Here is a 26906-nt window from a genome sequence, read left to right as displayed (position 1 = left end):
AATTGGCTTAAGGGACTTTAACTCAATCTACTGAGGAAATTCTGCGCTTTTACAATGAATCACCAAATTTACAGCCATTGTAAATGACCCAATTCCAAAGTCTCCATGTTGATCAAGAAAATCATGATTAAAATAATTTACAATTTGAATAAAGACATTTAAGATGACATCAACAAATAGTGTATTTTTGGTCTTTTTATTCAACTTACATTTTTGTTTCAATCTTTCAAGTAAAACAATGTGGAATTACAAGGGAACATAAGGAATGTAACAAATTAGAATAGACAAATCAAAATGAAAATAAGACCATCACCATATTCTACTAAATACCCCCCCAAACATCTTTCTGTCCAAAAAGGGCAAAGAAAAGCTATCTTACAACTCACTTGACTGCCAATGTTCAGCAAAAAAATAAGATATTCCTCTTAAGAAGTTATTTCAGGTGTATCCTACCAACCCAGCATCGGTCCCTTCATAAAAAAGGACCAATACTCCAGAAATAAAAAGTGCTGACGGTAGCAATTTTCACTGGAGAAATTATTTCAGTTTTGGTTGCACATAAACATAAATGATGTTGTTACGATGAAGGGTGGAAGAGCTAATTACACTTGAAGCACTACAGATGACCAAACGTCTATACGTTAACATGGATCCTTGTATGGATCAACAGGCACTCTCATTTTATCAAACTTGTTTAGATTCTGTGTTTGAGAATACAATTTAATGTATAAAGATGATCATAATGACTAACACTTTGGGAAAGAGATAAGAAAAATAGCAAGATGTTGTCTCCCATTTCTGTACTGCTATAAAGCAAATGACAAGCAAATTTCAAGGTTCATCACAAGCTCAAGAGATACACATACTTTAGAGCTTACAAAATGCAGTGAGGTACCAGTAAAGATGTACTGACAAGTTGATGTTCTGAAAAGAAAAAAAGAAAGAAAAAAACCTAAATCACAACACACACCTCCAATGTCTGAGACATTCCAGATGTGCAAATGGGGAAAAGCAGGCAACAGCAGAATTTAAAAGTAATGGACTGAAACATTACACAAGACAGGTGATTTAAGCAAATTGTAACTCCAGCATAGTGCAGAGGGGCAAAAAAAAAAAAAAAATCTCATTTTTAGACCTGCCCTCTTCTTCATACCCTGGAAGATATAGAAGATATTTTTGTAATTTATCAACTGACTTGAAACAAACAATAGTCAAAACAGCTGATAAACATTATCCAGAATGCAGCAGTCTAAAAACTTTACAATTGTACAATCCCCACTAATCGTTTCAATGTAGCATTAATGAATTTTTTCCTCATCAATACCATTTTCAGCACAAGTAAACTCTGTAAAAAGTGTACAATCTATGCAACCAATCTTCTAACATATACTTCACATAGTATTTCCAGTCTTTATGATTACAGTACATAGTGTGAACAAATAATAAATCTTGCCTCTTGCCCAGCTACTTTGAAGTTCCAAAGTCTTTGTGGTAGGGTAAAATATTCTCTGGTTTTAACTCAAATTATTAGGACACATTTTTAAATAGGTGACCAAATCTTCATAATTGTCCTGCATCTATAGACCCTTTCCACACTGTAAATGGCTTGACTTAAGATAGCTGAGTGGCAAAGGCGAGGTCAGATCTAATTACAATGTGCAACAGATCTCTCTTTCCCCGTCTTCTCTCACAGCTAAACCATGGCCTTAAAATTGATCCCCTTTCCGCCATAAAATCTGCATTCGCTCCTTGCTGAAATTCACATCTAACTCCTTGTTTAAACCTAGAGATGATTTCTCCACTCCATATCACGTCTTGGAGTGCCGGTGTTGGGTGGATGAAGAGCGTGTGTTGCTAGCCGGAGTACGTGCCTGAGCGGCTGCCAGTGCAGCTACACTCCTGAGAACCCTGTCCGGAGTCCCATCGCCGGACCCAGCACTCAGTTCAGGTTTGTCATGCTTCTGGGACCTCTTCTCTTTCCTGCTCTCCCTGTCTCTGCCTCCATCACTCTTCCGCCGAATACTTTTGCCTCTCTCTGTATCACTACCAGAGGAGGCTGCTCTGGAACGAGAGCGGGTAGGCTCTGTACTTTGTGAGCTTAGACTGTGGGTGCGCTGACTGCTGTTGCTGCTACTCCGACTTCTACTGCTGCCTGCGCCTCTTTCGCTGCTTATACTACTGCAGGCACTATGACCTCTTGAAGACCTGGTCTCTCTATTTTCATCTTCACCTTCTTCCTTCTGATCAGATTTTTTCTTTTCTTCTTTTTTAAACCTTTCTGTTTCCAAGGGTGGAACAAGGCTGCCCGGTCGCTGCCGAGTGGATCGAGCAGAAGAGGAGGACTGTGGTGATTCAGTTGACTGATTGGGGGTTTGCCTACCACTCCCTGCTTTACTGTTAGACATCTTAGGAGAGTCCTGCCCTGTTTTTCCCTTGGATTTACTGCTTCTTTCAGAGGACAGTGCTCTGCTTTGCTGTACAGCGGTCTTATTTTTGGGGCTGGGACTGGGTGTGTCTGGCCCTCTTCCCCTCATTGCCAAGAGCTTGGCTGCAGCATTAAGGGCTGAGCAGCGTTTTCCCAGTACCTCAGGTTCAGGGGAAGCTAAAGTATTGGATTGTGGGCCTGCAGATTTCCGGGTAACTCTTGAACACGTTTCACCACTGGACTCCCCTTCTGTGGAATTGGTGGTTTGACCCTTCTTATCTGACCTCCCTCTTTGTCTATTACTGCTGTCATCATTTCTAGAAATCATGCCATCTTTCTCCAACTTCTTTTGAGCTGATCTTGTCAGACATCTTTTCATACTATTAGAGTCCTCAGAGTCTGAAGATGAGGAGGAAGAGTTGGACTGATGCTTTTTGTCAGACCCTTCTTCAGTTTTCTCTTTTTCAGACTTTATATCATCCCGTTTCCTTTTTGAAGGCCTCTTACTCTCTCCAACCTTTTTGGACTGAGATCTTATACCACTGGAGGATACAGAAGATGGGGAAGAGGAACGGACTGACTCCTGGCTGCTTTGTCTACTAATGCTTCGTTTTTTGGCAGAAGATCTGGTCTTTCTGTCCTCTCTTGTTTCCTCTTCTGATGGCTTAACAGGTCCATCACTCTTGGGAGCATCATGAGTCTCAATATCTGAATTTGATGAGGCAATTCCCGAGGCACTGGGTGTCTGTTCCTTTGGCAAACTATCCAATTTCCTTCTTTTTGGCTGAGATAAAATGCCCTCATTTTCTCCTGCATCATTCTCAGCAACACTGTCAACTTCAATTTTCTCTGTCTCCTCAGTTACAACCTCCTCCTCAGCTACAACCTCGTCCTTGGATGAATAATGGCCTTCATGATTATCAGCCACTGGCATGTTTTGGGGTGGAGAAGAATCTGCATCTGTATAACTGAATGTTGACAGAGAATCTGATGTTGTCTGATTAGCGGTAGATGTAGATTGTAAAGACGTTGAAAACATTTTGTGTGATACAAGTGCTGAATCTGTTGCTGCTTCAATGGCTGTAATTTGAAGTTGTGAGGTAGGAACAGAAGTTTGATCAGACTTAGGTGTGGACTGCTGGACTGTTGACAGAGTCAGTGTAGCTGAAGCTTCTGGTGCCTCTGATTTAGATGAAGATGATTCTGGCTCAATCCCAGAAGTCAAAGCAGGTGAAGAAGGTTGGGTGGATGATGGATGAGTGGCAGTAGGAGATGCAGCTATATTGCACATGGGTTCTACAAAGGTTTGTGGAGAGTCTGCAGTTGTACTGGTTCTGTGTAAGGGTTGTGAAGTGACATGAGTTGATGTATTTGAGTACGGCAAATGATCCATTTGTTGGTTAGTTGCGACTGAATTTTCCTCAGCTTCTACAGCAGTCACTGAGACAGCTGAAGGTTCTGAAAATGCTGTGATTTCACTGGTCTCAGAAAGTGCAGGCATTTGGGTAAGTTTCTCGGCATGGATTGGGGATAAGTGGGCACAAGTGGGAGGCTCTATGAGGGGACTTGGAAGCTGTAGTGTAAGGGAAGAAGCAGTACAAGTCTGAGAGACCTCTGCAGTAGAAGTCTTGTGTGAAGTTTTAAGTGTATTGGTGTCAGAGTCAATGCATGCAATTACAGGGTTTGGACTGGTGTGAGTATCACATTGTGAGTCTACAAGTTCTGATGTAGACGAGGACATATTTTGAGAGTCTCTATGCATAGAGGACAGTAAAACAGATGTAGTGGATTGACTTGTTTCTGAATCAGGTTTAGATGACACTTCAGCAGCATTTGAGGGTGAAGTGGGGTTGAGTGTTGGAGAGCTTATTGGTGAAGTTTTACTGACAGCAGGCAAAGTCACAGGCATAACATTGGTTGTTGACAAATTAGGCTCTTGGGAGGAAGGAGCACCTGTAGAAGGAGAAGATGGAGATGAGCTTGTAGTCGTGGTGGAATCCTTACGGGGACGACCCCTTTTCCGTTTTGGTGAGTGAGGGGGACTCCGCTCAGGACTGGTTTTCTGGGTTACTGGTTTCTTGTCTTCCTGCAGCTCTGGCACCCTTGGGGGTGTTTTAGGTGGCCTGCCCCTCTTGCGCTTCACTGATATAAGACTGGTGACATTTGAGTCACTTTGAGCAGCACTGTCCTTGTCTGAATTCATTTCTGGTTTCTTTGGTGACAAAGCAGATCTCCGATCCACCCCTCTACCTCTTCCTACAAATTGCTCTCCTAACTGTGCAGCCATTCGAGACTCTGTCTCAAGCCTTCGGCGTACTGGTAAGTTCCGTAGGACAGGCATATCTGGTGAATGGTGTGTTGGGGAACAGGGGTGGTGCCCTCTCCCTGGACTACACTGTAAAGGAGAGGAGGCCTGTTCCTGCTCTCGTGGTGGTGGTGAGGAAGAAGCTAAGGATGTGGGGACTGATATGGGAGGAGAGTCTTTAAGAGTTTGACTTGCTCCATCAGATGAATGAGTGGCTGGTTCTTGAACTGGTTCTACCTGTTCAGTCTCCTCTGACGAACCCTCGTTGTGTGCTCCTCCACTTCCACTCATTCCCCTTCGTCTCCGTTTGGGCTCTTTCTCTTCCACCACCGTGACCAGACGACCTGGAAGCTTTCGAAGGACCTTGGCTGATGGAGAATCTTCTGGAAGTCCCTTGAGAATTTCACTTTCAGCAGACTGCCGCTTTCGTGGTGAGCGAGAGTTAGGTGATGCAAGAGTAGGAGAAAGGGAGAGCTGACCATCCTGTTCAGAATGATGCTCAGGAGAACAGATGGAGTCTGATGATGCAGAGGCTCTCCTATCTCTCCTGCTACACTGTACAGTTTCAGACACTGCCTCTCCCCCCTGCTCTTCACTCTCCTCTCTGCATGCAGCAGAAGAGGAGGATTGATGGCCACAAGTGTTACTGTCCATTGCAGGAGATGCAGCAGCTGAAGGCACAGAGCTTGATGGGGAGATGGGCTGCAGGTGGGGGGATGACACATTTCTAATTTTTTGGACTGAGCCCTGCATAGCAGGGGAAACAGCTGTTGAATCTGATAACTGCTGGTTGGTTTGGACTGTCTGGCTTTCTGATGACATGAGGGATTCAAATTCTTTGGTTGTCCCTCGCCCGCGCGGACCACTGCGAAGTTTCTCAGGCACTTCTCTGTGTTGGGGCGACTTTTGTGTGGACCCAGGGGTTTGGCTTATACTGCGCTCAGAGTTCATCCATGACCCCCTCCTGCCTCTCTCTGGGGACAACCGGGTTAGGGATATATCGTCAGCAGGTGTCCCTCTGAGCCTGCCACTGACCCTTGTAGAAGGAGCACCTTTCTCTTTGTGTTTACGAGGGCGGCGGGTTGGAGTAGGTTCCTCGGTACTGGGAGGTACGGAATCCTCTTCATCACTGTCAGATGACTGATGCAGCTTCAAACCTTCTTCCTTTGCCTGATCCAAACCTTTCCTTGCAGCCTCAACTTGCTCCTGTAAAGTCAAGATAAATGTTGTGGGTATGACTGCTAAAAGTTTATTCTACCATAAAGTAATCAAAGCTTGGTTACTATTTTAATTGTTACCTCTGCCTGCTTCAGCTCCTCTTTGCAAATATCTTCAAGGGAGGCCTCAAGGAAATTCATGGCGTATCGCTCTATGGGAGTGAGCTGTTAAGAACAGGGATAATTGAAATTTAGTGGAAAAAGGTACATTATGATAAAAACAGGTGTATTCACATTCTACTAAAAGACTATTAAGAAAAGCATTAATATCATGACTACCTGTTCAACCAGGGCAGCAATTTCCTGCTCAGCCTTGGAAAGCTCCTCCTCTTCCTGGTCCCGGCTATCACCGTCATCCAGAGGGATGTTCTCGTTAAACTCTGCAAGCTCAGCCACCTGCTCAGCCTTGGCTTGAGATGCAGCCACGATATCCTCTTCATCCTCAGCACGACACAGGGCCTAATATAAAGAACACATAAAATCTCATTTTCAGTTGTTTGTAACAAATGGAATACATTTCTTACAAAGAAATACATGAAATACACCAAACGGATATATTTAAAATTACCTGTTCCAAAATGGTGGTGGTATGTTTATTGATGGACTCCTCATCATCTGACTGAGGCACACTCAATTCAGCCACTTTCTTCTCTCCCTCTGACACATCAAACAACTCTCTGATAGTTTGCTGTGGGAAAGAGACGGTTATGTAATCAATCCTTCCAAAGTTTATTTCAAGCTTGGATTTCCCTATGAAAAACTAGATTAAAACTAAAGCTGCTATTACCTGCTTAAAAAAGGCAGTGGTAAAGTTTCCGCCTTCAATAGCCATATCTCCCAACATCCTTTTTTGATTGGCTTTTTTCAGAATATTTTCTTCAACTGTGCGTTCACTGATTAGCCTAAACAAATAACATTTAAATGTCAAACATGCTTGCATAATCTGTACAATGTTTTAAAAGGAAGAAAAATTGGTCCTGTAAGAAAAAAGAGAAAAAGGTTTTTAGTTTTGCCTTTACCTATAGATGTGGACATCTCTTGTCTGTCCAATTCTATGGCACCGGTCCTGAGCTTGGGCATCCATGGTTGGGTTCCAATCACTGTCATAGAACACTACTGTATCTGCCCCAGTCAGGTTAACACCTACACCTCCACTGCGGGTGGACAGGATGAAGCAGAATATGCGACGGTCTGCATTGAAGCGCTCCATCAGAGCCTGAAAGGTAGACAGCATTATAATAATGTCACAGTTGAGAGACAAAACACATACTTTCTTCTGCTTGCCTAAGTCGTTATATGAAAAATCACAAACACACAATTTGAGTGCTGAAAATAGTATTTCACCTGTCTCTGTTCTACACGTGTACTTCCATCCAACCGCAGGTAGATGTGCCCATGGTAGTTGAGGAACTGCTCAAGTATATCTAGCATACGTGTCATCTGAGTGAAAATGAGGACTCTGTGCCCTCCTGCCTTCAACTTTCTAAGCAGGAGGTGGAGTGTCTGCAGCTTACCTAAACAGATGAACAGCCATAAAATATTTCTTGTCTATTTATTTTTGGTACTACACCAATGTTTTGTGTTTATTATGTATAAACATGGTAAATTCAAGTACAATGCAATGCTAAAATGCACACTCTGGGGTCCCAGTACTTACCACAGTCATACTGAATAAGCCTCAAGTCAGGGAAATATGTCCTCATGTTACACTGGATGCGATGGAGCGTGTGTGTAAGTGGGGATAGATGGGAAGATAAAACAGAGGAGAAAAGAGAATGCTGGTATCTGAGGGAGGGAGGTGGGTGGCAGCTGTGCATGGTGATAGGCTTTGCCTCTACTGGAGGAATGACAAAAGTGAACCTGTGGAACGAGGGCACACATTTAAACAGCGTGACACACTATTATTTTCAGATGTAGTTTTTATATTCCCTTTCCAAATTAAATAAAAGTTTAGTGCTTTATGCATGTTTGTGAGCTATACCTGTCTATGACCTCAGAGAGAAGTTGAAGCCTCTCCTCTGAGTTGTGAATGGCTTCCGTCAGGACTTTGCTCTTTTCCAAAATACAACTGGTATGGTGTGATTGAGCAGTCAGGCAGGAGCTATAACCAGAGTAACTCCAGTTGTTTACAACAGGACGTGGAGGAGATGGACAAGGGCCTGGGAGGAAGGTTAGAAAGTCCAGCACCTCACGACCATACACAGGCTTTGCATTGCAGTGCAGCTCATTGATGCGCATGATTTGAGAGATTCTGTCGTCTCGCTGAGCCTTTCGCCTGCCTGCAAGCCATGACTGTCAGAACCAAAGTAACAAATAAGTGAGTGCTACAGAAACAGACAAACAACTAATAGGGTCACCAAATTTTTATACCAAGAATAAAGGGTAAAGTAAATTGACCTAAATGCACTATGATGTAGTTACTGATGCTTGCTTTAAGAAATATGTATATTTGCAAAATATTACACCCTCAGATATGGGTTGTCATTAAACTGAGATTTAAAGTGTTCCTTTTTGAGATTAAGAATTAATCATTTTAAGATTAACACTCCATTTATTACCATGTAGAAGGGGGAACGTGGTGGAGGTGGCGGCTGAATGCGTGGACGCTGAGATGTTGACCCACTGCTCTGAGATGATGATGTGGGCTTAGGTGTGCTCATGCGCAAAGTTATCACATCATTATTACTGTCCTCACGCACTGATGATGAATTTGCCTTTGTAACTGAAAAGTACAGAGTATTGAATGCATAATTATTCTACTTATTCTTTTTTCCTTAATATATTGTTTAAATTCTGTCAAGTAAATTCTGAAAATCACATCTGGGCTCAAGTTACCTGGTGGTTCTGGGGCTGGTGGTGGTGCTGGTCCCTGTACTACTCTCAACACAGGACGATTGGGTGGTGTCTGGGAGGAAGCAACAGTTCGGGGTGGAGCAGCATAAACCGGAGGCCTGTGTGGAGGCTGAGAAGCAGTGGATGCTCTAAGAACAGGGCTTGGAGTGCCATGTGGGTGAAGGGTGACCGACTGAGGAGGAGCAGGACGAGGAGAAGGCGGCACGGCCAGAGTAGGGATTGACCCTCCTTCTTTACTTGGCGCCTGTCGTACAACGATCTTTACAATTCCTGGTCCACTTACCATGGATGTTGGGACTGGAATTAAAAATAGAGAGAGTTTAGTAACTAGAAGTATTTCACCTGCAAAGAAAGTTCAGTTCGACTGGGCACCAGACTATTAATTACAGTAGCAGAGCTATCAATAAAATGTCTCACATTATCTAATACATTACTGTTCAAAAGTTTAGGGGCCTGTACAATTTCTTTTTTTTTTTCTTTTTTTTTTTTTAAGGTTTTTGAAAAAAGTCTCACACTCAAAAAAGCTGCATTTATTTAATCAAAAATGCAAAAAAACAGTAATATTGTGAAATATTATTACAATTTAAAATAACTATTTTCTACTTTTAATATATTTTGAAATGTAAGTGATTCCTTTGATGGAAAAAGATGATCCATTACTACAGATTTCAATGTCACATAATCCTTCAGAAATCCTTTTAATATGCTCAATATGGTGCTCAAGAAAAATTTCTTAATATCAACGTTGAAAAACTGCTTCTTGATATGTGTGGAAACACTGATACATTTCTTTCAGGATGTTTTTGATTAATAGAAAGTAAAAATAAATAAATAAATAAATAAATAAAAATTATTTTGAAAGAAATCCTTTGTAACATTATAAATGTCTTTACTGTCACTTTATAAATTTAATTGCTGAATAAAAGGTTAATATCTCCCAAAAGAAAAAATTACTCAGACCCCAAACTGAATGGTAGTGCAATTCTTTAGTCTTTTAACTCTATAAAAGAATGGACAATTGAAATTTTATACATTTTACCTGCATACATTAGACTTAAAGGAACAGAATTAAAAACTAGAAATTAAAAATTAAAAATTAAAAGAACAGTTTAATCCACACACTTTATAAAATGAAGAACAAGTGAATAAAAATTAAAAACAAACCAAACCATTTCAAACCTCATGCACCCTCTACAACATTGACTTAATATTTGCAGTGCTGTATGCATTTATCTTTTTTAGATTTCAAATACCTTCATTCAACAGGACTTATTGAGTAAGTAGCCAACAAACCATTCAAATAAGCTGTCACATGCAGTTAGAAAAAAGAACTAAAGCCAGAATACCCATGCACATGCTCTGCTGAGTAACAGGTAGTTTGGTACCCAGGATACAGGCTGTACCCGAACAAGGATGAACTCAAGGACAGCACCAGTACCTTGAGTAGCGGTGAAAGGTAATGCTAGTCCAGAGCAGGTTGGGGTTGTGCTGGCTGGGTGGGGAATTGCTGAGCTGCTACCTGTCTGACTAACTGTGTGAAGAACTGCCACCTGAGCTGGCTGACTAATAAGGTGGTGCTGCCCACTACTGGAAACCAGATGCATTACATTTCCTAAAGGGCACAACCACAGAAGAAAGTGTTAGGCTATAGACTACACCAAACACTCACAGAAAGACTGAAGGCGTGCAGGAAAAGCGAAACCTATCCAAAGCAGGCAGTGGACTTTTCCACAAGCAGATTATTTGTCTATTTATGTGATAGACAGTGGATACCTTGAATGGGTCGTGGCTGAGGAACAGGGACCTGGTGCAGCGGAGTCCCAGAGAGTGTGAGCTTGTTGCCCTGTAGCTGGAAGGTTACTGGTTTACTGCCCTGAGAGGACGACACTGGTCGGCCTGCCAGGGAGGCCAGCTGAGCGATACTCACAACTTCACCGGCTGTACATGTGGGAGATGAATTAAAATAATTTAACAAAGTGCTGCTACTGTTACATGGCGATAAACAATGAAGTGAAACAAGTCAGATGTAATTAACTTACATGGCAAACGAGCCTGCATATCTGGACTGAGCAGGACCCTCTGAGTCATAATGTTGCTTGGTGGTTGAGGGGGAGCAGACACAGTTGTGATGCTGGAGGGTGCTGAGGGACGTACAGTCACTGGCTGGGGGGCTGGCGGCCTGACAGCAGGGGCAGAAGGGACGCTACTAGGAGCAACTGGAGCTCTTGGAGTAGTGACAGGAGTAACAGGACAAACTGAAATAAGAGTCAAAAGTTATTCTCTTCCTGATTACACCATCACATGACAGACACTAGCTGATCAGGATGCAAGACTTTGCCCCTTGAGCTGACCTTGAGGTATTGGCTGGGAGGGAGCTTGGGAAGGGGTGACCTCTGTGATTAGAGGCTTTGGAGTCTGAACTGTGGTGGTGGTGGTGGTGGTAGGACACGCAGACCTTGGGTTGTTCACTGCTGAACGTCCATCAGACTTAGGAAGAGGCTGGAGCATCCTGCAGAGAAGCAAGCATATGTTGAAACTTTATTAAAAGCTGTGATCAAAATCACAATTAAAATAAGTCTTAAAATAAAAAAAATACCATTTATAAAAATATACCATTTATTTAACTTGAGCATATATATATCATAAATCAGAATTGTGTGCTTAACTATTTCAAACAACATACCTGTTGACCTTCATGCGAACAGGCTTCGGTCTGGGAGGAGGGTCAGGGGACTCCATGATTTCCTGAATAAGCTGATGTGTCACTTTTCTCTGAGGCAGGAAAACATCTGCCTGGTATCTAGACACACGCTGCTCCAGACCAACCAGGTCAAACATGGACAAGTCACAGCGCTTTGAAAATAATATAATTTTTTAATTAACCTTCGCTGAGGGTCCAGAAAAGAAAAAGAAACATACAAGCATTTAAAAAATTTCTGAACACAGAAATGTGTTGAAACCAATGAAGATTTTTTCCATTTATAATCACCTTAGCTATACATTAATGTGATCAATGGACAGGGCTATTTCATTGTTATGGGAATGATGGAAAAAAACATGGAAGAATGTGAAAATACAGAGCTGGAAGTGTCCCAAATAAAGTCAAGATTAAAAAAAAAGCTTTATTTGTATAGTGCTTTTCACAAAACATTGTACATTTTGGAATACTGCCCACCCCTATCCTCAGAAAGAAGAAAATAATAACGGGTTCAGATCAAAGGTGTCCTGCTCCACCATACTGCAGAGTTTAGCTCCAATCCTAATTAAACACACATGGACCAGCTTATCAAGGCTGTATCATAAAATGCCCCATATTCCCTCATTCACTATTCCCTACATTATTCTACTAATACAGTCCACGGAATGAGTGAATGAAAGTGAGTGAGCGACACAGTGCACCAGAAATGCTGCGGGCGGCATCTTCTGGCAAGACAGGGGAATTAATTCGGTGCAACACTCACGGTGCATGGGTATACACTCGTCATTGAGGTGGATTGTGGGATTAACCATGGTTTCGGACAGCACTACAAATGGCTGTCCCCTCAAATAGTGCACTATATTAGGGTATAGATTGATTTTGAACACAGCCACTGTCTTCAGGATTGCTATAAACTTTGATGCAAGTGTGTTGGGGCAGGTTGGATCTAAATTCAGCAGGACATTGGCTCTCCAGGAGTTGCCTGGAAAATCCAGCCTCACCACTGTACCAGCGGATGAGTCTGGTCGCCATTGAATCAATTCGATTTCTAAGGCGGAGCAAATCCGAGCAAACAGGAAGCGGAGTAAACCAATCAGAGAAGGGCGGATATGACGTTAGCAAAGCGACAAGAGAGTCAACAGCGAAAATTAAATAATTAATGTGTTTTTGGTCATTTAAAACTGAATTCACAGCTGAATAGAACAAACTCTTGGGTCTCCCGTGCACAATCTTTGTTGATATTGAAGGAAATTTCGCTGCACTAGAGTGACTCTGTTTGTGTCACTGAAATAAACGAATCTGATTGCATGGTACGGTTTGGAGTTGACTCGAATCGCGACGGAGGGCGGACTGATCAGACTGATATATCTTGTAAAAGATATATCAGTCTGGCTCCAGGAGTAGGATTGGACACACCTATTATAGATAAACAAGCAAAATTCGAATGTAGTGAAAGTTTAGTAATTGCTGGTTTTATTTACCTCAAATGGTGAGGTCTCAAGAGCCCGCTGAACCAATGAAGCAGTAGAATAGACGATGGCCTTTGTGATGAAGGGAGATTGTATAGGCCTTGGATCAAACAGGTTAGGGTGATTACACACTTTCCGTAGCTGCATCAGGATGTTGATCACAGACATGAAATGACCGCTGGCTAAAGTCTCTCGTGTCCTGGGAGTATGTGGGCACAAAAAAGGACAAACAATTAGGGAAAAAAACCTCCCTGAAGTAAGCCAATTAATTAATAGCCAATTAATTTTCATCCAAGGCCTGAGCTTGGAAGTTATCTTCAAAATAAAAAGGCCTTTTTTTTTTTCTTCCTCAACCACACCCATGTCTGCTTGCCCTGGTTACTCACGAGGCCTGGGCCATGAAGTCATCATAGAGAAAACGCTGTCTTTTGGAGAGTCGACAGCGCACAACATGCTCATATTTTTTGGGCATTTGTTTCTCCACATCTATTTTTATTCTTCGCAGCAGAAAGGGTCGTAGCACCTAGAAAGAGAGGGAGATAAAGGAAGCTTATGTAAAGCCAAATGCATAAATGCTTCCCTATAATATTACAAATACACAGGCAAAGTTCATAAGAGAAACATGGGAACTATGTTTGTGCTACATCCATAAATGCAGTAGATCAAATTAAATGTCCTCCACAATTCATAAACTTGTACTACCTTGTGAAGTCGTTTGACCAAGCCCTCGTTGTACTCCTGGCTCCCTTCAATCATGCCAGTGAGCGGGTTTGAGAACCACTCCTTGAACTCACGATGGGACTGGAAAACATGCGGCATGAGGAAGTGCATAAGAGACCAAAGCTCCATTAGACTGTTCTGGAGAGGGGTACCAGTGAGCAACAATCGCCTCTGACTGCATGGAAGACAGAGAATTAAGAGGAAAAATAGTAAATAAACTCATTACATTCTTAAAATTATATGGGCTTTGCACATAAAACGTAAAGAAATGAAAGTAAGAATGGGACTTGTATTATCAAGTGCATCATAGAAATGACTATACAAGTAGTACCTGTTGAAGTTGAGCAAGCTTTGCCAGCGCTGGGACTTAAAGTTCTTGATGTTCTGAGCTTCATCCAGAATGAGGTACCTCCAAGACTTGCGTCTAAAAGCCTGATGATCCTGCAGTACTAGCTTATACGAGGTGATGCAAACGTGGAAAGCATTGGGTTTGGTCCAGCCCTGAGAAATTATAAAAAAGGGGGAAAAAAAAAAATCTAAAATCACAAGGATTGAAAGGCTAAATGAATACAATTGCTTTAGAGAGCTTTGTAAAAGTGTTTTTAAAAGATCTTAAAGGGGTGGTTCAATGCGATTTCACTTTTTTAACTTTAGTTAGTGTGTAACGTGTAATCTGTGATATTTTCTACACTGGATGCACCACTGAAGACAATCCAAAATCTAAACAAGTTTAATGCTGGATTTGCACAAAGGCTTTTACTGAAAGATGAAGCAGTTCCCACTTTAAAAGCAGAAGCTGCTGTTTATCGGCTTTAAACTGTAAGTACGTTTTATTGTTTGTACATGTCTTTTAAACGTATAGTTCTGTTGCTATTTTTTGGTTGCATCAGGGACGTAAACAAAGACCAACGCGTTTTTGCTTCGCCTGCCAGTTAACGTTAGTTAAATTATATTGCATTCTTCAAACGCCAACAAACGCCAACAAACTTCTATGCTCATAGACAAATAGTTGTTCATGCTATAAATTAAACGCTACCTTTACAAAAATACTACTACTCAGTCATGTATTACAACACTTTGACACAAATAAAAAAATGAAATACCATTCATAAACGTCCTTTAAAAGCCGCGATTGCAGAGGTTCTGCTTGATCCTCTTCATCTGGGTCTGATTCGGCTCAATTTGATACAGCAATATAGACGCCATTATTTACATTTCCACCGAAGCCCACGTAAACGGTAACCACTAATGCTAAGGGGTGTGGCGGTTCCGGATGCTTCAGCGAATCACGATGGCTCTGGATACACTGGACCAGCTAACCAATCTGAGCACATTGCGTATTTCGGAGGGAGTGGCTTCATAGAAGCAGGAAGTCAAACGAGCCATTCGAATGACAATGGAAACAGAGGTGTAGAATAAAAGATAAAATATATGAAAAATACAGCTTTTTTAAAAAACTAAACATTAAGACATGTTAAACTGCGCCCCAAAAACACAATCAAGCCTATAAAAAAACACTGAACCACCCCTTTAATTTTTAATAAATATGCTCATTATTGTATTCATTACTTGTCGCTTGAGTTTGCGCTCCTTCTGGCTGCCATAGTAGGTGAGGATTTTGAATCCTGGGCACCAACGTTTCAACTCCATCTCCCAATTGAGCATTACACTGGTGGGCACAATGATCAGATGTGGACCCCAGTTACCTATAAGAGAAACAGAAAAAATGTTTGTCAAACTACATTTATCCACTATATTTTCACCACACATCATAGGGAAATATGTATTTATGTGGACTTTTTACCCTTTACACAAGCTAGATGAGCTAACAGAGCGATGGTTTGGATGGTTTTGCCAAGCCCCATTTCATCTGCAAGTATGCCATTGAGTTTCTTCTCATTCATTGTGACCAACCAGTCCAGTCCAATGTGCTGATACTCACGCAAGGTACCATGGAGGAGGAATGGAATCGGTGTTTTGACCTTATATTAAAAAGAAACCAAACAACTGCAGTGAATGATAAACAGAAACTATGTGTTCTTCAGCCATTGTTTCTGAGGGTTTGTTACTACCTTTGTTGTTGCCAGTGTATATCCCTTAGGTTGAAGGCTCTCAGCAGTAGCAGCAATGTGGCTGATTTCTTTCTTAGGTCGGGGAGATGTTGTTACAGTGGGACTATGGTCTCCCTCTCTCAGCAGAACCTCCATTCCCTCTCCTCCATCATCATCATCGTCCTCATCATCATCACTCTCCTGCACATCCTCATCCTCCTCTTCTTCGTCACTGTCTACAGCCGCTTGGGAACCTGAATATTGCGTGGATCACAGTGGGAAAAGTTGATGATGTGCGGTATTTGGTCACTTCACACAACGATTCATATTACCATAAATTTCAGCTCACCTGAGGAGGAGCCACTATCATCAGCACTGTCCTCCCCTTCTGTCTCTTCCTCTGCCTCTTCCTCAGTTCCCTCTGATTCTTCTGAGGAATCCGGTGACGCTGAGGGCTCCTCAAAATCAGAGGCATACGCTCCTCTGTACTTTTCTAAGAGCTCTTCCATGCTCATCTCCCCTGTGAAATAAAGAAACCACAAGTGACAATTTGACCTCAAGAAATTACTGCTTAAGTCATAATTAAACACTTTGTTATATTATTCAAAGGTTTGGGGTTAGTATAATTTTTTTAAAAGAAATTAATACTGTTATTCAAACTGATAAAAAAGGCAGCAAAGACATCTATGATGTTTCAAAAGATTTATATTTCAAATAAATGTGTTTGAACTTTCTATTCAAAGATGTACCAAAGATGTACAGTTTCCACAGAAATATAAAGTAGCACAACTGTTTTAAACACTGATAACTAAATCAGCATATTAGAGTGAATTCTGAAGGATCATGAGACACTGAAGACTGGAGTGATGGCTCCTGACAATTCAGCTTTGCCATCACAGGAATAAATTACATTTGAATTACATTTTAGCTAGTTTATAATGTTTAAAGTTTTAAGTATTGATATTTTTCTTACAAAAACGCATCGCTTGACTTCAGAAGGCCTTCATTAACTCCCTGGAGTTGTGTGGATTACTTTTATGATGGATAGATGAGCTTTTTTGGGCTTCAAAATACAGTGCCCCATTCACTACCATTATAATAAAGCTTGGAAGAGCCAGGATATTTTTTAATATAACTCCAACTGTATTCGTCTGAAAGAAGATAGTCATTTACACCTAGGATGGCTTGAGGGAGAGTAAATCATGGGATAATTTTCATTTTTGGGTGAACTATCCCATTAAGGATATTTTATTATTTCATTTACCTTCTCTAGCAAGGTCATCCAGTTCCTCTGCATGGTCTCCCTCTCCTTCAATAACTTCCTGGGCTGCAATGGTGTCCTCTTCATCTTGCGCTGAAGCAAAGCACAGAATAATTTAAGTTATATCTTTCTGTTCAAATCAATAGTATACCCAAGTTAAGTGTCCGTCAATCTAAAAAAAAAAAAAAAAAAAAAAAACTACTAACCATCTTCTTCATTGGCACTGAATTCTTTGTCTTCATCTCCAACTGTAGAAGATGAAGAATCTGAGGCCTCTTCTTCTGATTCAACAACCTGTGCAAGGAAAAATAAGTCTATTTAAATATGTGAGAACTGAAAAATATGATGACATACTGAATCAGCTGATGTGAACAGTTACGGACCACACTGATCAGAATTCTGACTATGAGACAATGGCTACACTAATAAGTTTTGGAGGTGACTACTGCATTTAAACCACATTTAATTAGGTGTATGTGACTGTTGTAATTGATTCTGGAAAATCACTGTACCTGGGGGAGAGTTAAAGTACTGAGTAGCTGGTCCAAAGGCAGAGTGCCCTCCTCCCTCAGTAATTCTATCTCTCGCCTTTGTGTCTCTGCATCATTCCCCTCTTGCTGCTCCTCTACCTCTATGGTCTCTTCATCATCCTCCTCCTCACAAGGTGGCTCAAAGTCTCTGTCTGCAGCAGAAAAGGGACAATTTAGACATCTAAACCAAGAGCAAACAAGAATTTCCTGAATCATGTTGAAAAACATATCACACCCTACTGCACTCAAAAACACTCACAAGAGCAGATTTTTAATTCACTAAATTTATTAAATCACAATCTTTTTGTGTACAGTGGCCCCACTGAATTTGGACTTGAGCCAAGGTTTAAAAAAAAAAAAAAAAAAAAAAAAAAAAAATACATGAATACCATTGTACTACATAAAATATCAAACCAGTATCAAACCAGAATAACATAAGCTTATTATAATAAAGAAAATGTTTTAAATGCAACATTAAATACTGTTAAATACTGCAAATTTAATCTAGCATAATTCAAGTATAACCCACTTGGTTTGATTTTTTTATATATATAGCAATGACGTGCATAAAGTAGTAGGTGTAGGGGTGTGACAAGATCTCGTGATGTTGAGATCACACAATATCAAAATGTGACGAGATTTCTCATCGAGTGAAAAGCTGTCTCACAATATCACCATGACGGAGCGTGAGGGTGAAATTAGCATACAATAATGCCACTGCTACATTTACATTACATTACGGTGCCCACCGCGGCACCGCCTCCACTGTCGTTTTGCTTTTTTATAGAAATAAAAACCATTTAATTCATTTGGATAGCGGTCACTTCAATTGTAAACTATTGTAAATGTCTGCTCTGCTCATCCAGCATGAGCTGCAGAGTCATACACAGTGCAGCAGGAATCAGTTCACTGATCACATGACGAGAGTAAAGCGAGATGACTTACAAGACCATGGCGGAGGATTTGTTGCGCAACAGAGCCTAAAGGGGGTCGCACACCGGACAACTCACAGGTATCACACAGGGGACACGCACATTATATACACGCAAGCTCAATTTTGAATCGACTTCTGATAGAAGAGCTGCATGATGGGTGAGTTTTAAGTCGACAGGGAAACATTACATATGCCTATGCTTTAATATTTTTAGACTTTATTCAAGCTGTTAAACTAAGAATGTAAAACTAATGTATCTTGCAGCACAGGGTGAAGTCAGTATGTACATTAATGACGATTTGAGAGAAATATAATATAAATTTTATTTAAAACAATATAAAATGGCGCTCTGTGGCGCAGCAGGATTTTTAACTTCCTGAGTCGTACCTGGGCGCTGCGGATAGGCGCCGAGCTTCGCATCTGGTGTGCGACCCCTTAAGCATCTTGTAGAATGCATGCTCAGCTGTGGGATTTTATTCTGTGACTAACCGACTAATAAAATGTTGGTCGATTAACGACGACTAACATTTATTTGACTATTAGTGGCAGCCCTAGTTCCAAGATACTTGATCTGAGCAACAACACAGTAAAACAAAAGTCAGTCCTCACCATCCTCATCAACAGCATTCAGCTGTGATTGTTTGGAGACTGCTGCAGTGTCTGAACTGTGTACAGGAGCAGCATGCAGGGACTGACTTAACAAGTCAGAATAACGCTCTGTCTGACCCACAATGAAATCCAGCTGGAGATCTAGGGCCTTCTTCCGCTTTTCCTCCAGTCTGGATTGTTGTTTATACTGGACAACCTGTGTACAGCAATGGGCGGGAAAAAAGTTAAAGTGTGAATCATTTATAGTCTTTAGTACAATAGAAATTTTGTCCAAAAACCTTTTGAAAAGTCACCTTTTCAACGCTGCTCCAGAAGGCACGGACCTCCTTGGCAATAGAAGAAGCAACTCTCCTCAGTTTGGCCTGCTCCTCACGTTTCGCTCTTTCCTCCTTCTGCCTCAGCTCCTCATGGTGACGCATCACCATCCGTACTACCTGAAAATGAGTTCAGATTCGTGATATGCTCCATTTTCAAAATACAAATAGCATGTTTCAAATAGGATAACCTGAATGAAACATTTACCTTTCTGGCCACTCCTCTTTTCCATCGCCTCTCTTGTGCAAAGTCTGCAGAGAGCCACTGCATTTCCTCACAGAGGTAATCCCAATGAACTTTGGGCCGTACTGGTTCAGTTATACGAGACAGACGTTTTAGGGACCAGAAACCTTCACGTTTTAGTGCAAGGGTCCGATGTTCTATTTCTGCTTCCTGTTAGAAGTGAAAAAACAAAACAAAAACAAGAATAAAGTCCAATTAACGTCAATCACCATTTCAGACAGTAAATTATGTAACTTGTCCTTCTCTCACATGTTTTGCCAGTTCTGCCATGTCTGTATGCTTCGGGGTGGATTTCGGGGTGGTTGTTTGCTCTGACTGAGAACAGCCACCAGAACCCTGGGAGGAAGTGGAGGGCATGTTTTTGCCATGAGAGTTTTGTACAGGTGAGGCTCTGCCTGTGTGAGAACGCATCCAGTCACCGGATGAGGGAGATGGAGATGGACATGGAACGGGTGAGGAGGAAGGAGTAGAGGCTGCTGTAACCTTGCCTGCAATCCACTGGCAAACCTTGGGACAGACAAATAAAACAGTGTATCTGACTGCGTGACTACATATTATTCAGCGTAGAGTACAAAGGAGAGATAGAGTGCCCAAGAAGAGATAAAAGAGCTTCATAAAAACAGCCAGGTCTACAAGGACATCTTGGTGAGCAAACATCTTACAACCTCTCTCCTTATTTCTAAATAATACATGCTACTCTGGATGATAAAACAGTTTCATACCCTCATTTCCCTTCCAAGTTATAATTGGATTTTTTTTTTTTTAAATTTAAGCTAGTGACTGTGAGTTGAAGCAGTGACAGACCGATATATATTCCAGGTCATTTAGCTGGCCATTTTGAGATTTTTGGCATCATTCAGAAACCATGCCAGCTTGGCTGATTGAATGCAAGTTTTACTTTCCCCCTTTTTGTGAATTTAAATATTGGGTAAAATAAGTGTTCACCTTAATGTCAGCATATTTGTTAAAAAAAATAACACTAAAATTGGGCACCCCGCTTTCCAGAACATTATTGGCCATTGCAAAACCTATATCGGTCAACCACTAGTTGGAAGAAGCAGGATCATTGCATCAGATTGCAACGATCAGATTTGAAGGATGCCTGACACCTCTTACCTTTCAATAACAAGCCTTGTCTGTCTGTCCTGCTCTGCCCATGCTGGAAAACACACATGGCTTAATATACAGCCAAGAAGTGCACTAGCATCAGGCTTTGACTGTGTACACAGGCTAAAAAAGATCTGAATTATAAAAACACTTTTGCTGACTACCTCAGATGCCTTCATTGTGACTAAACACATACATAAAAACTTAAAACCACTGCTACATCATTGTTCAAGTCATGACAGTTAATAGTTTGGTTGCTTTTACCTTGTTTGCTGCTGGACTGGGCATAGTATTGCTATCCTCATTCTGGACCTCCATAGAGCTGTCAACCTCTCCGTCGCTGCTCTCTTCTACAGAAGCATCAAGTGGCTCCAGGATGGAGTGTTGAGCATCTTGCGTTGTTGACAAAAGTTTGTCCGGCAACTGCTGCTGCTCCAACTCCAGTTCACCTCCCAAAGACACTGAATCTTGGCATGGTGTAGTGGCCGATGACTGTTTACACCGATTCCCCTCTGGGACAACATTGGATACAGTACCCCACACATCTCCAGCAGATAGAGGAAGGTGGCTTTGTGAGTTATGGAGCTGTACTGAAGTTGATGAAGTGTTAGCGGAGTATTCATTTTGAAGCATCTTGACAGAACTATTTGATTTATTTATGTTTTCTTTCACAGATCTGTTCTGTGAAAGTACATTAGAAGTGGAAACAGTCCGAGAGGATTGAGAGAAAGTGTTTGAGACAGGGCAGTCAGCGTGTAACGTGGCATCCTCCTTTACTGTGGGAGATGCAGCTGTATCAGTTTTAGCAAGGCACTCTGAAGCTTTATTCAATCCATCACTGGGGGATCCAGCCTGGACAGGGGAGTTCTGATTGGTTGAGATCCTAGCTGACAGGGAAGAAGGATGCTTAAGAGCAGGGCTGTCACCCTTCTTTAAGATCAATAGCTTTGGGTCAATCGTGCCACAAGACAATGAAATTAATGACACACCTTGTGTGCTTTTCACCACATCAGATTCTTGCTGCTCTTGCACAGAGTCAAGCGTGGCATCCAACACTGTGGACGTTAACCCTGTCAATGTGTTTGCAAGATCAGTGGGAGTTGAATTATCATGCTGCTTGACAATTATAGATCCTTCTTTTTGTGTAGAAGGTATGGTGGTTAAATCTTTTGTGGGCTTGAGTGTATTAGAATGAGTCTCTAGATTACTCTGGGCTTGTGAGCCTTGCGTCAATGTTTCTATTGGTTCCTCCTTTTCTTTGTCAGTTAACAGCAGCTTAACTTCACTGTGAATGGCAGCTGATGTAAAGCAGGGCACAGTGCATTCATATACAGCAACAGTTGACTGGGTTTCAGGGCACTGCACCAGAGACTCCTCACTGACCTCCATCTCTGCATGCTCAGACTGCCCGTCTATCTCACTTACGACCAGCCAGGTATCCTCCAAATCTGGCTGCATTAAAATACCTACGTCAATCAAATCTTTTACCTTGACAGCATTGAGAGCCTCTGCACTCACTTCCTGCCTCTCTTCCACATTCACGATACCTGGTGTGTCATTCAGGCATATCTGAATTTGTGAGAGTTTATGATCTACTGGAACGGACTCTTGTACTTGTTGGACCATACAGTCAGAAAGATTTGGCTGATCTGATTCTAGCCCCTCTAAAGTCACACAGTTCTCAGTGTGAGCGAGCAGCATGCTCCTATCCTGTTGGTGATTTGAAGACATAGATATTTCTATTCGATTGGCACTGTCATTCTGCTTCAAAATCACATCAGAAGAGCCGCAAACCACGACTTGTGACCTTTCATTCACAATAGGGACCTGTACATTGTCAGTGCATGTCCCATGCCCAGACAGCTTTGGTTCATCAACAGAAATGTTGTGAATTACTTCTTTAGCAGCCACATTACACACAAATCTCCAGCAACAGGGACTTTCTCATTGCCTTGTCCCTCCCTTGCACTAGTCTCTTTACCCAATTGAAACATTTTGGGGGTTTCACTAACATGTACATACTGAGAACTTAGCTCTTGCACATACTGTGTATTCTCAGTCGGGGTGGACCTGCCAGGTGTTTTAGGAAGGGGGCTTGTCTTTTGTGTAGCCCTTTGTGTTTTACTGCAGTCCTCTGGGGGATAACAGCTGCCCTTAGAGTCATTTGGCATGCTATTTCCACTCTCAGGGGTAATGTGCTGCCCCCCTTGTTTTGATGAATATCCTGAGCAAAGAGAATTTCCACTAATACCTTGTTTTGTTCCCTCAGCTGACAAGGTTTGTCTACCTGGACTAACGGCACCTTCTTTATTTGTTTTAGGCAGATGCTGCGTGACATCTTCCATAGCCTCCTTAGAGTCAAGTTTACAAGCCTGCTTCGCTGAATTTGTCGTACTTTGTTCTTGTGGGACGCCAAATGCAGATGAGGTGGCAGTCTGATTTGTCTGAAAAAGGGGAGTTGTTTGGAGTTGCTCCACATTTCTGTCTGTTGTCTGTTGTACTGCACTTGAGACTGCTGGGATGACTTCTGTTCTTGGGTCACAGGGGCTTTCTCCAGGTGTGTGCTTTCCACACATGTTCTTGTAGTCCAATTTGATTGTCTCTGGAGGCAAGGGTCCCTTTTCTGTCTCAATAGGGGCAGAGACACCCCCTGCATCTCCAGGGTGTTGGCTCCAATCTTGGCAGTGGCCTGTGCTGGATCCTTCCGCCATATCAATCTCCCTGTATGCAAGACTTGATTGCTCCGTGTTACACCCGTGAAGCAAATCGTGTTTTTGCGCAATGCTATCAGTCCCTCTCTCAAAAAGTTTGTCTGAGGGAGTCTGACCCTCCAATGCGTCTGTAAGCTTTTGTGAGTCTTTAGCAATAGCTGACACCAGTCCTCTTTGGACAGCCAATTTCTCCTCTGGTTCCTTGATGCCGCTGTTTCGTTGAACGTGAGCGATGGTCTGTTCTTTACATGCAGCCTTTGAGTCTCCTTTCTGCTGCTGAGATCCAGTGCTGATGTCAACTGATGATGGTGGTAGAGTGGCAGCTGCGACTGGCTGCAGGGCATGCTGGGGTGGCCCGGCCACATTCTGCGCAGCCGCGGAGGTGCCACCCAGCACAGCCACTGCCGGACAGGTGCGCCGCTGCACCGCCTCTTCCCCAGACTGCCCTGCTTCAGAATCGGCAGTGCTACACACTGAACCTGAAAGAACAGTGAGATATGTCATGTCTAACCCTTAACAAAACGCAAAAATACATGACACTCATGTTGAGATGAACATCTAAACAATAAAATGCCTATGTGGAATCTGCTGACTTTTTCAAACTTCCTGTGCTTAATTGCAAGAGAAATTTTTTTGTTGTTGTCAAAGCTGAGAGAACAAAAGCATGCGGAGAAAGATTTAAAAACGACATTACAATTCTGTGGAAAGTGTGTAATTCTACTACAGCTGGGCCTGCATATAACTTAAAAAGAATGAACTTAATAAATACCTGTATGTGATGAAGCAGTCTCTTCCGTGATTTCCACTTCCAGGATGCTGAGATCAAGGGTACCGCTGCATCTGAGGGTCTAAAGATAAACATTTGGAGTGAGTTCCATGAATTTGTCCATCTATGTGTAACATCAAATACACAATCCTGAAGAAACAACACGTGCAATGACGCCAAATAGAGAGAAAAACGTGTTTTCTTAGAACGCAAATTGTAGATGAATTAAGCTGCATAAGGACTCCTTTCCTCAAACCCTATCTATTCTACGTGGTCGGTGGTTAAAATGCTGTTGCAGCCAAATAATTCAGAGCAAACACAGGTAAAATGGTGTTTCTCGTTGGCTGAATCTACAGTTGCAGACAGTTCCTCTCTTTTAGAACTATAGGAAATGCATAAGTATATATTGCTAATATGAATTCTTTAAAACAGCCGGCTTCTACCGAGCATATACAAAACGAAATGAAGTATTGTCATTTTGAACAGGAATACTTACTGCTCATAACTTTTAAAACACACACCTTATCACTTAAAAGTTACAAAGAAAAACTGTTGTATAGCCGGACATATATTGCCGGACAAACAGTCTCACTCAGTACAATAGTGCGGGTGCTTCACGTTCAGCTAGCCTTTAGCGACGAGTTACCGCTTGTTCGGACGTTATCTCCTACGAGAGCTCATAAACTTCAGAAGATAGGATGGCGGTTAACGTGTAATACCGAACACGGATAACGTACACAAAACTGCCGGCTGCGTTCATGAGGCGGGCGCACACACATGGGCCTTTAGCAGGCTAGCAATGCTAATAGCTTATAGACGTTGCAATGGAGCCAACACGATAACGTTTCATTTATGGTGTTGGTGTTTAAATGACAGGGAGCTAAATTCCTTGACTGTTTGTGTAATAGTATGTGAGAGGGTGTATGTTATTATCTAACTATCTGACTCAGACTAACACATTGAGATATAAATATAAATACACACACACCGTCTCAAGCTCTCACGCGCGCGCTGAACACACTGCTCGGGCAAAGAGCGCGCGTGTACACATCGGCTTCCATAAGAAGTTATGCAATGATCAAGAACAAACTATAACTCATCATTAGCCATATCGATAGTTTTCAGACTTGTCAATAAACAAATATATTGCTTGATATTTCTTATACACCCATTTACAGGAACGACGTCTTGACGTCACCGCGCGGGGTCACGCTAGACAAAAATGCCAGTCAACTGATTCGCGAACAAGTCGTTCTTTTGAGTCGGATCTTTTCGAAATGAAAGTTAGTTTAATAGTCGACTATTAATGAAAAATACGTTATGTCATTGTATGACAGTTCGATCAACAGATACGAAACAGTTGCGCTTTTTAATTTTAATAAATAACATTTTAGCATTTTATTAAAAACTTTGTAAAATCACTGACAAGAAATACAAGTGCATTTCACACTATTTAATGTTTACAAAATTATATTTAGGTTCCAAATACATTGACATTACAAATAACTTGCAGTTACAACGGTAATAAACAGCAAAATGTGCATACAAATAGCTTTATTGGGGAGTAAGAGACCACTGGATGACAAAGAATCACCGAGTCGGTTCCTGAGCCGGTTCTTTGTTCGAAGGAACTGATGCGCAGAAATCAGTTGGACTTTCCATCACTACAGTCAACAATTCTAGTCTGGCAGTGCTTACTATATACTGAATTATCTCCATGACTCATAGCAATGCATTGGTTAATATGACATTTTATATAAAAACCGCTTTGAATAAGAACATTAAACAAACGCACTGGAGGCTAAAGTAACGCACAAATATTTCAACTTGGTTGTTGCTGTACTCGCAGTGACAGGCGACAGTTTCGTTTTCAGCTTGTCCTCTCAAAAGTGTGCGGCACAAAGGAAACCGGAACCCATCTGAATTGCTAAGGATTATGGTACAATTCTATATTTTGCATTTAAAGTAGATTGTACGGAGGTAGCTGCAATGATACAATGTGCTGTTGATCCAAATCGAGTCAGCTCAATAAAGGCCGTACTGTACATAATCTTACAAAACCCACTTTTAGCACCCGACCGCTTGAAAGTCAACTTGTCCCGCCATGTCACAATCCCCCCCAGTGACCCCCCTTACCCTCCTCCCCTCCCTCTCCTATCACTTCCTCCCCAGCATTCCCCCCTCCTCTCACCACCGCCATCTTAAGTTCCCACCTACCTGAAATTTCCGAGCACTTTTCTTTTACTAAATTCTCGCTGAAGGAGTCGCCATCCGCTTCAAATCGAACTCAATCCGTGTTGACACTATTCCAAACTGTCTCTCGGTACCCAGTGAGGTACTGGCAGGTTCGTAGGATCAAGTTAAAGAACGGTCCGAGAGAGACTGGGTCCGGAATCGCTGAATCTAGCGGTTGCGGGGAGGAGACTTTCGACGCAGCGAAATGGAGGAACGAACGACTGCTGACCAAGTTGCGGAGAGAATAGACATCTCGCGAGACGTGCTTCAGCGCGCACTTGACACACTGCAGGCTTCTGAGGCAGTTTCTGCTGCACAGATACCTCAGCCGTTACTGAAAGTTCACCTTGTTTTTCTATTTCTAACAAACCCATGACTTATTTGCACGGAACTTTATAATACATATTTGGTTTTTCAAACTAGTTTTTAAAAGATTATCTCTCACTGCCTGGCTGGC

At 41.9% G+C, this 26906-nt stretch overlaps 1 protein-coding gene across 4 annotated transcripts; it reads right to left on the bottom strand.

Moving 5' to 3' along the window:
* Window positions 1–177: 177 nt before the first annotated feature.
* LOC125256053 (Snf2-related CREBBP activator protein) lies at window positions 178–26693 on the bottom strand. Of its 4 annotated transcripts, none has more exons than XM_048171703.1 (35): window positions 26432–26693; window positions 24218–24296; window positions 21002–23927; window positions 20751–20789; window positions 19880–20140; window positions 19595–19780; window positions 19366–19506; window positions 19073–19268; window positions 17512–17681; window positions 17206–17293; window positions 17003–17092; window positions 16088–16258; window positions 15760–15992; window positions 15492–15669; window positions 15257–15393; window positions 14019–14188; window positions 13670–13862; window positions 13354–13490; window positions 12980–13166; window positions 11484–11653; window positions 11152–11309; window positions 10840–11055; window positions 10574–10738; window positions 10239–10412; window positions 8783–9097; window positions 8506–8669; window positions 7929–8239; window positions 7605–7807; window positions 7292–7461; window positions 6967–7163; window positions 6735–6849; window positions 6516–6635; window positions 6227–6406; window positions 6029–6112; window positions 178–5936 (listed from the first exon to the last, which is right to left on the bottom strand). In XM_048171703.1, the coding sequence occupies exons 3-35, from the start codon at window positions 22466–22468 to the stop codon at window positions 1809–1811; spliced, it is 10914 nt and encodes a 3637-aa protein (XP_048027660.1). In that variant the 5' UTR covers window positions 22469–23927; window positions 24218–24296; window positions 26432–26693; the 3' UTR covers window positions 178–1808. The 4 variants fall into 4 exon arrangements, with proteins under 4 accessions (XP_048027660.1, XP_048027661.1, XP_048027663.1 ...); XM_048171704.1 differs by lacking the exon at window positions 26432–26693 and adding an exon at window positions 25203–25435; XM_048171706.1 differs by lacking the exon at window positions 10239–10412.
* Between the last annotated feature and the right edge of the window lie 213 nt (window positions 26694–26906).

This window comes from Megalobrama amblycephala, linkage group LG20, assembly GCF_018812025.1.
Source record: "Megalobrama amblycephala isolate DHTTF-2021 linkage group LG20, ASM1881202v1, whole genome shotgun sequence".
NCBI classification, from domain to species: Eukaryota; Metazoa; Chordata; class Actinopteri; order Cypriniformes; family Xenocyprididae; genus Megalobrama; species Megalobrama amblycephala.
This window is presented reverse-complemented; position numbering and strand designations above follow the sequence as displayed.

Coding starts and splice junctions, on each gene's coding strand:
- LOC125256053 (XM_048171703.1), bottom strand. CDS start 22,468: ATGTCTTCAAATCACCAACAGGATAGGAGCATGCTGCTCGCTCACACT. Junction 7,808..7,928: donor CTCTCTGAGGTCATAGACAG/GTATAGCTCACA, acceptor CTCGTTCCACAG/GTTCACTTTTGTCATTCCTC. Junction 6,636..6,734: donor CCACTGCCTTTTTTAAGCAG/GTAATAGCAGCT, acceptor TCTTTCCCACAG/CAAACTATCAGAGAGTTGTT.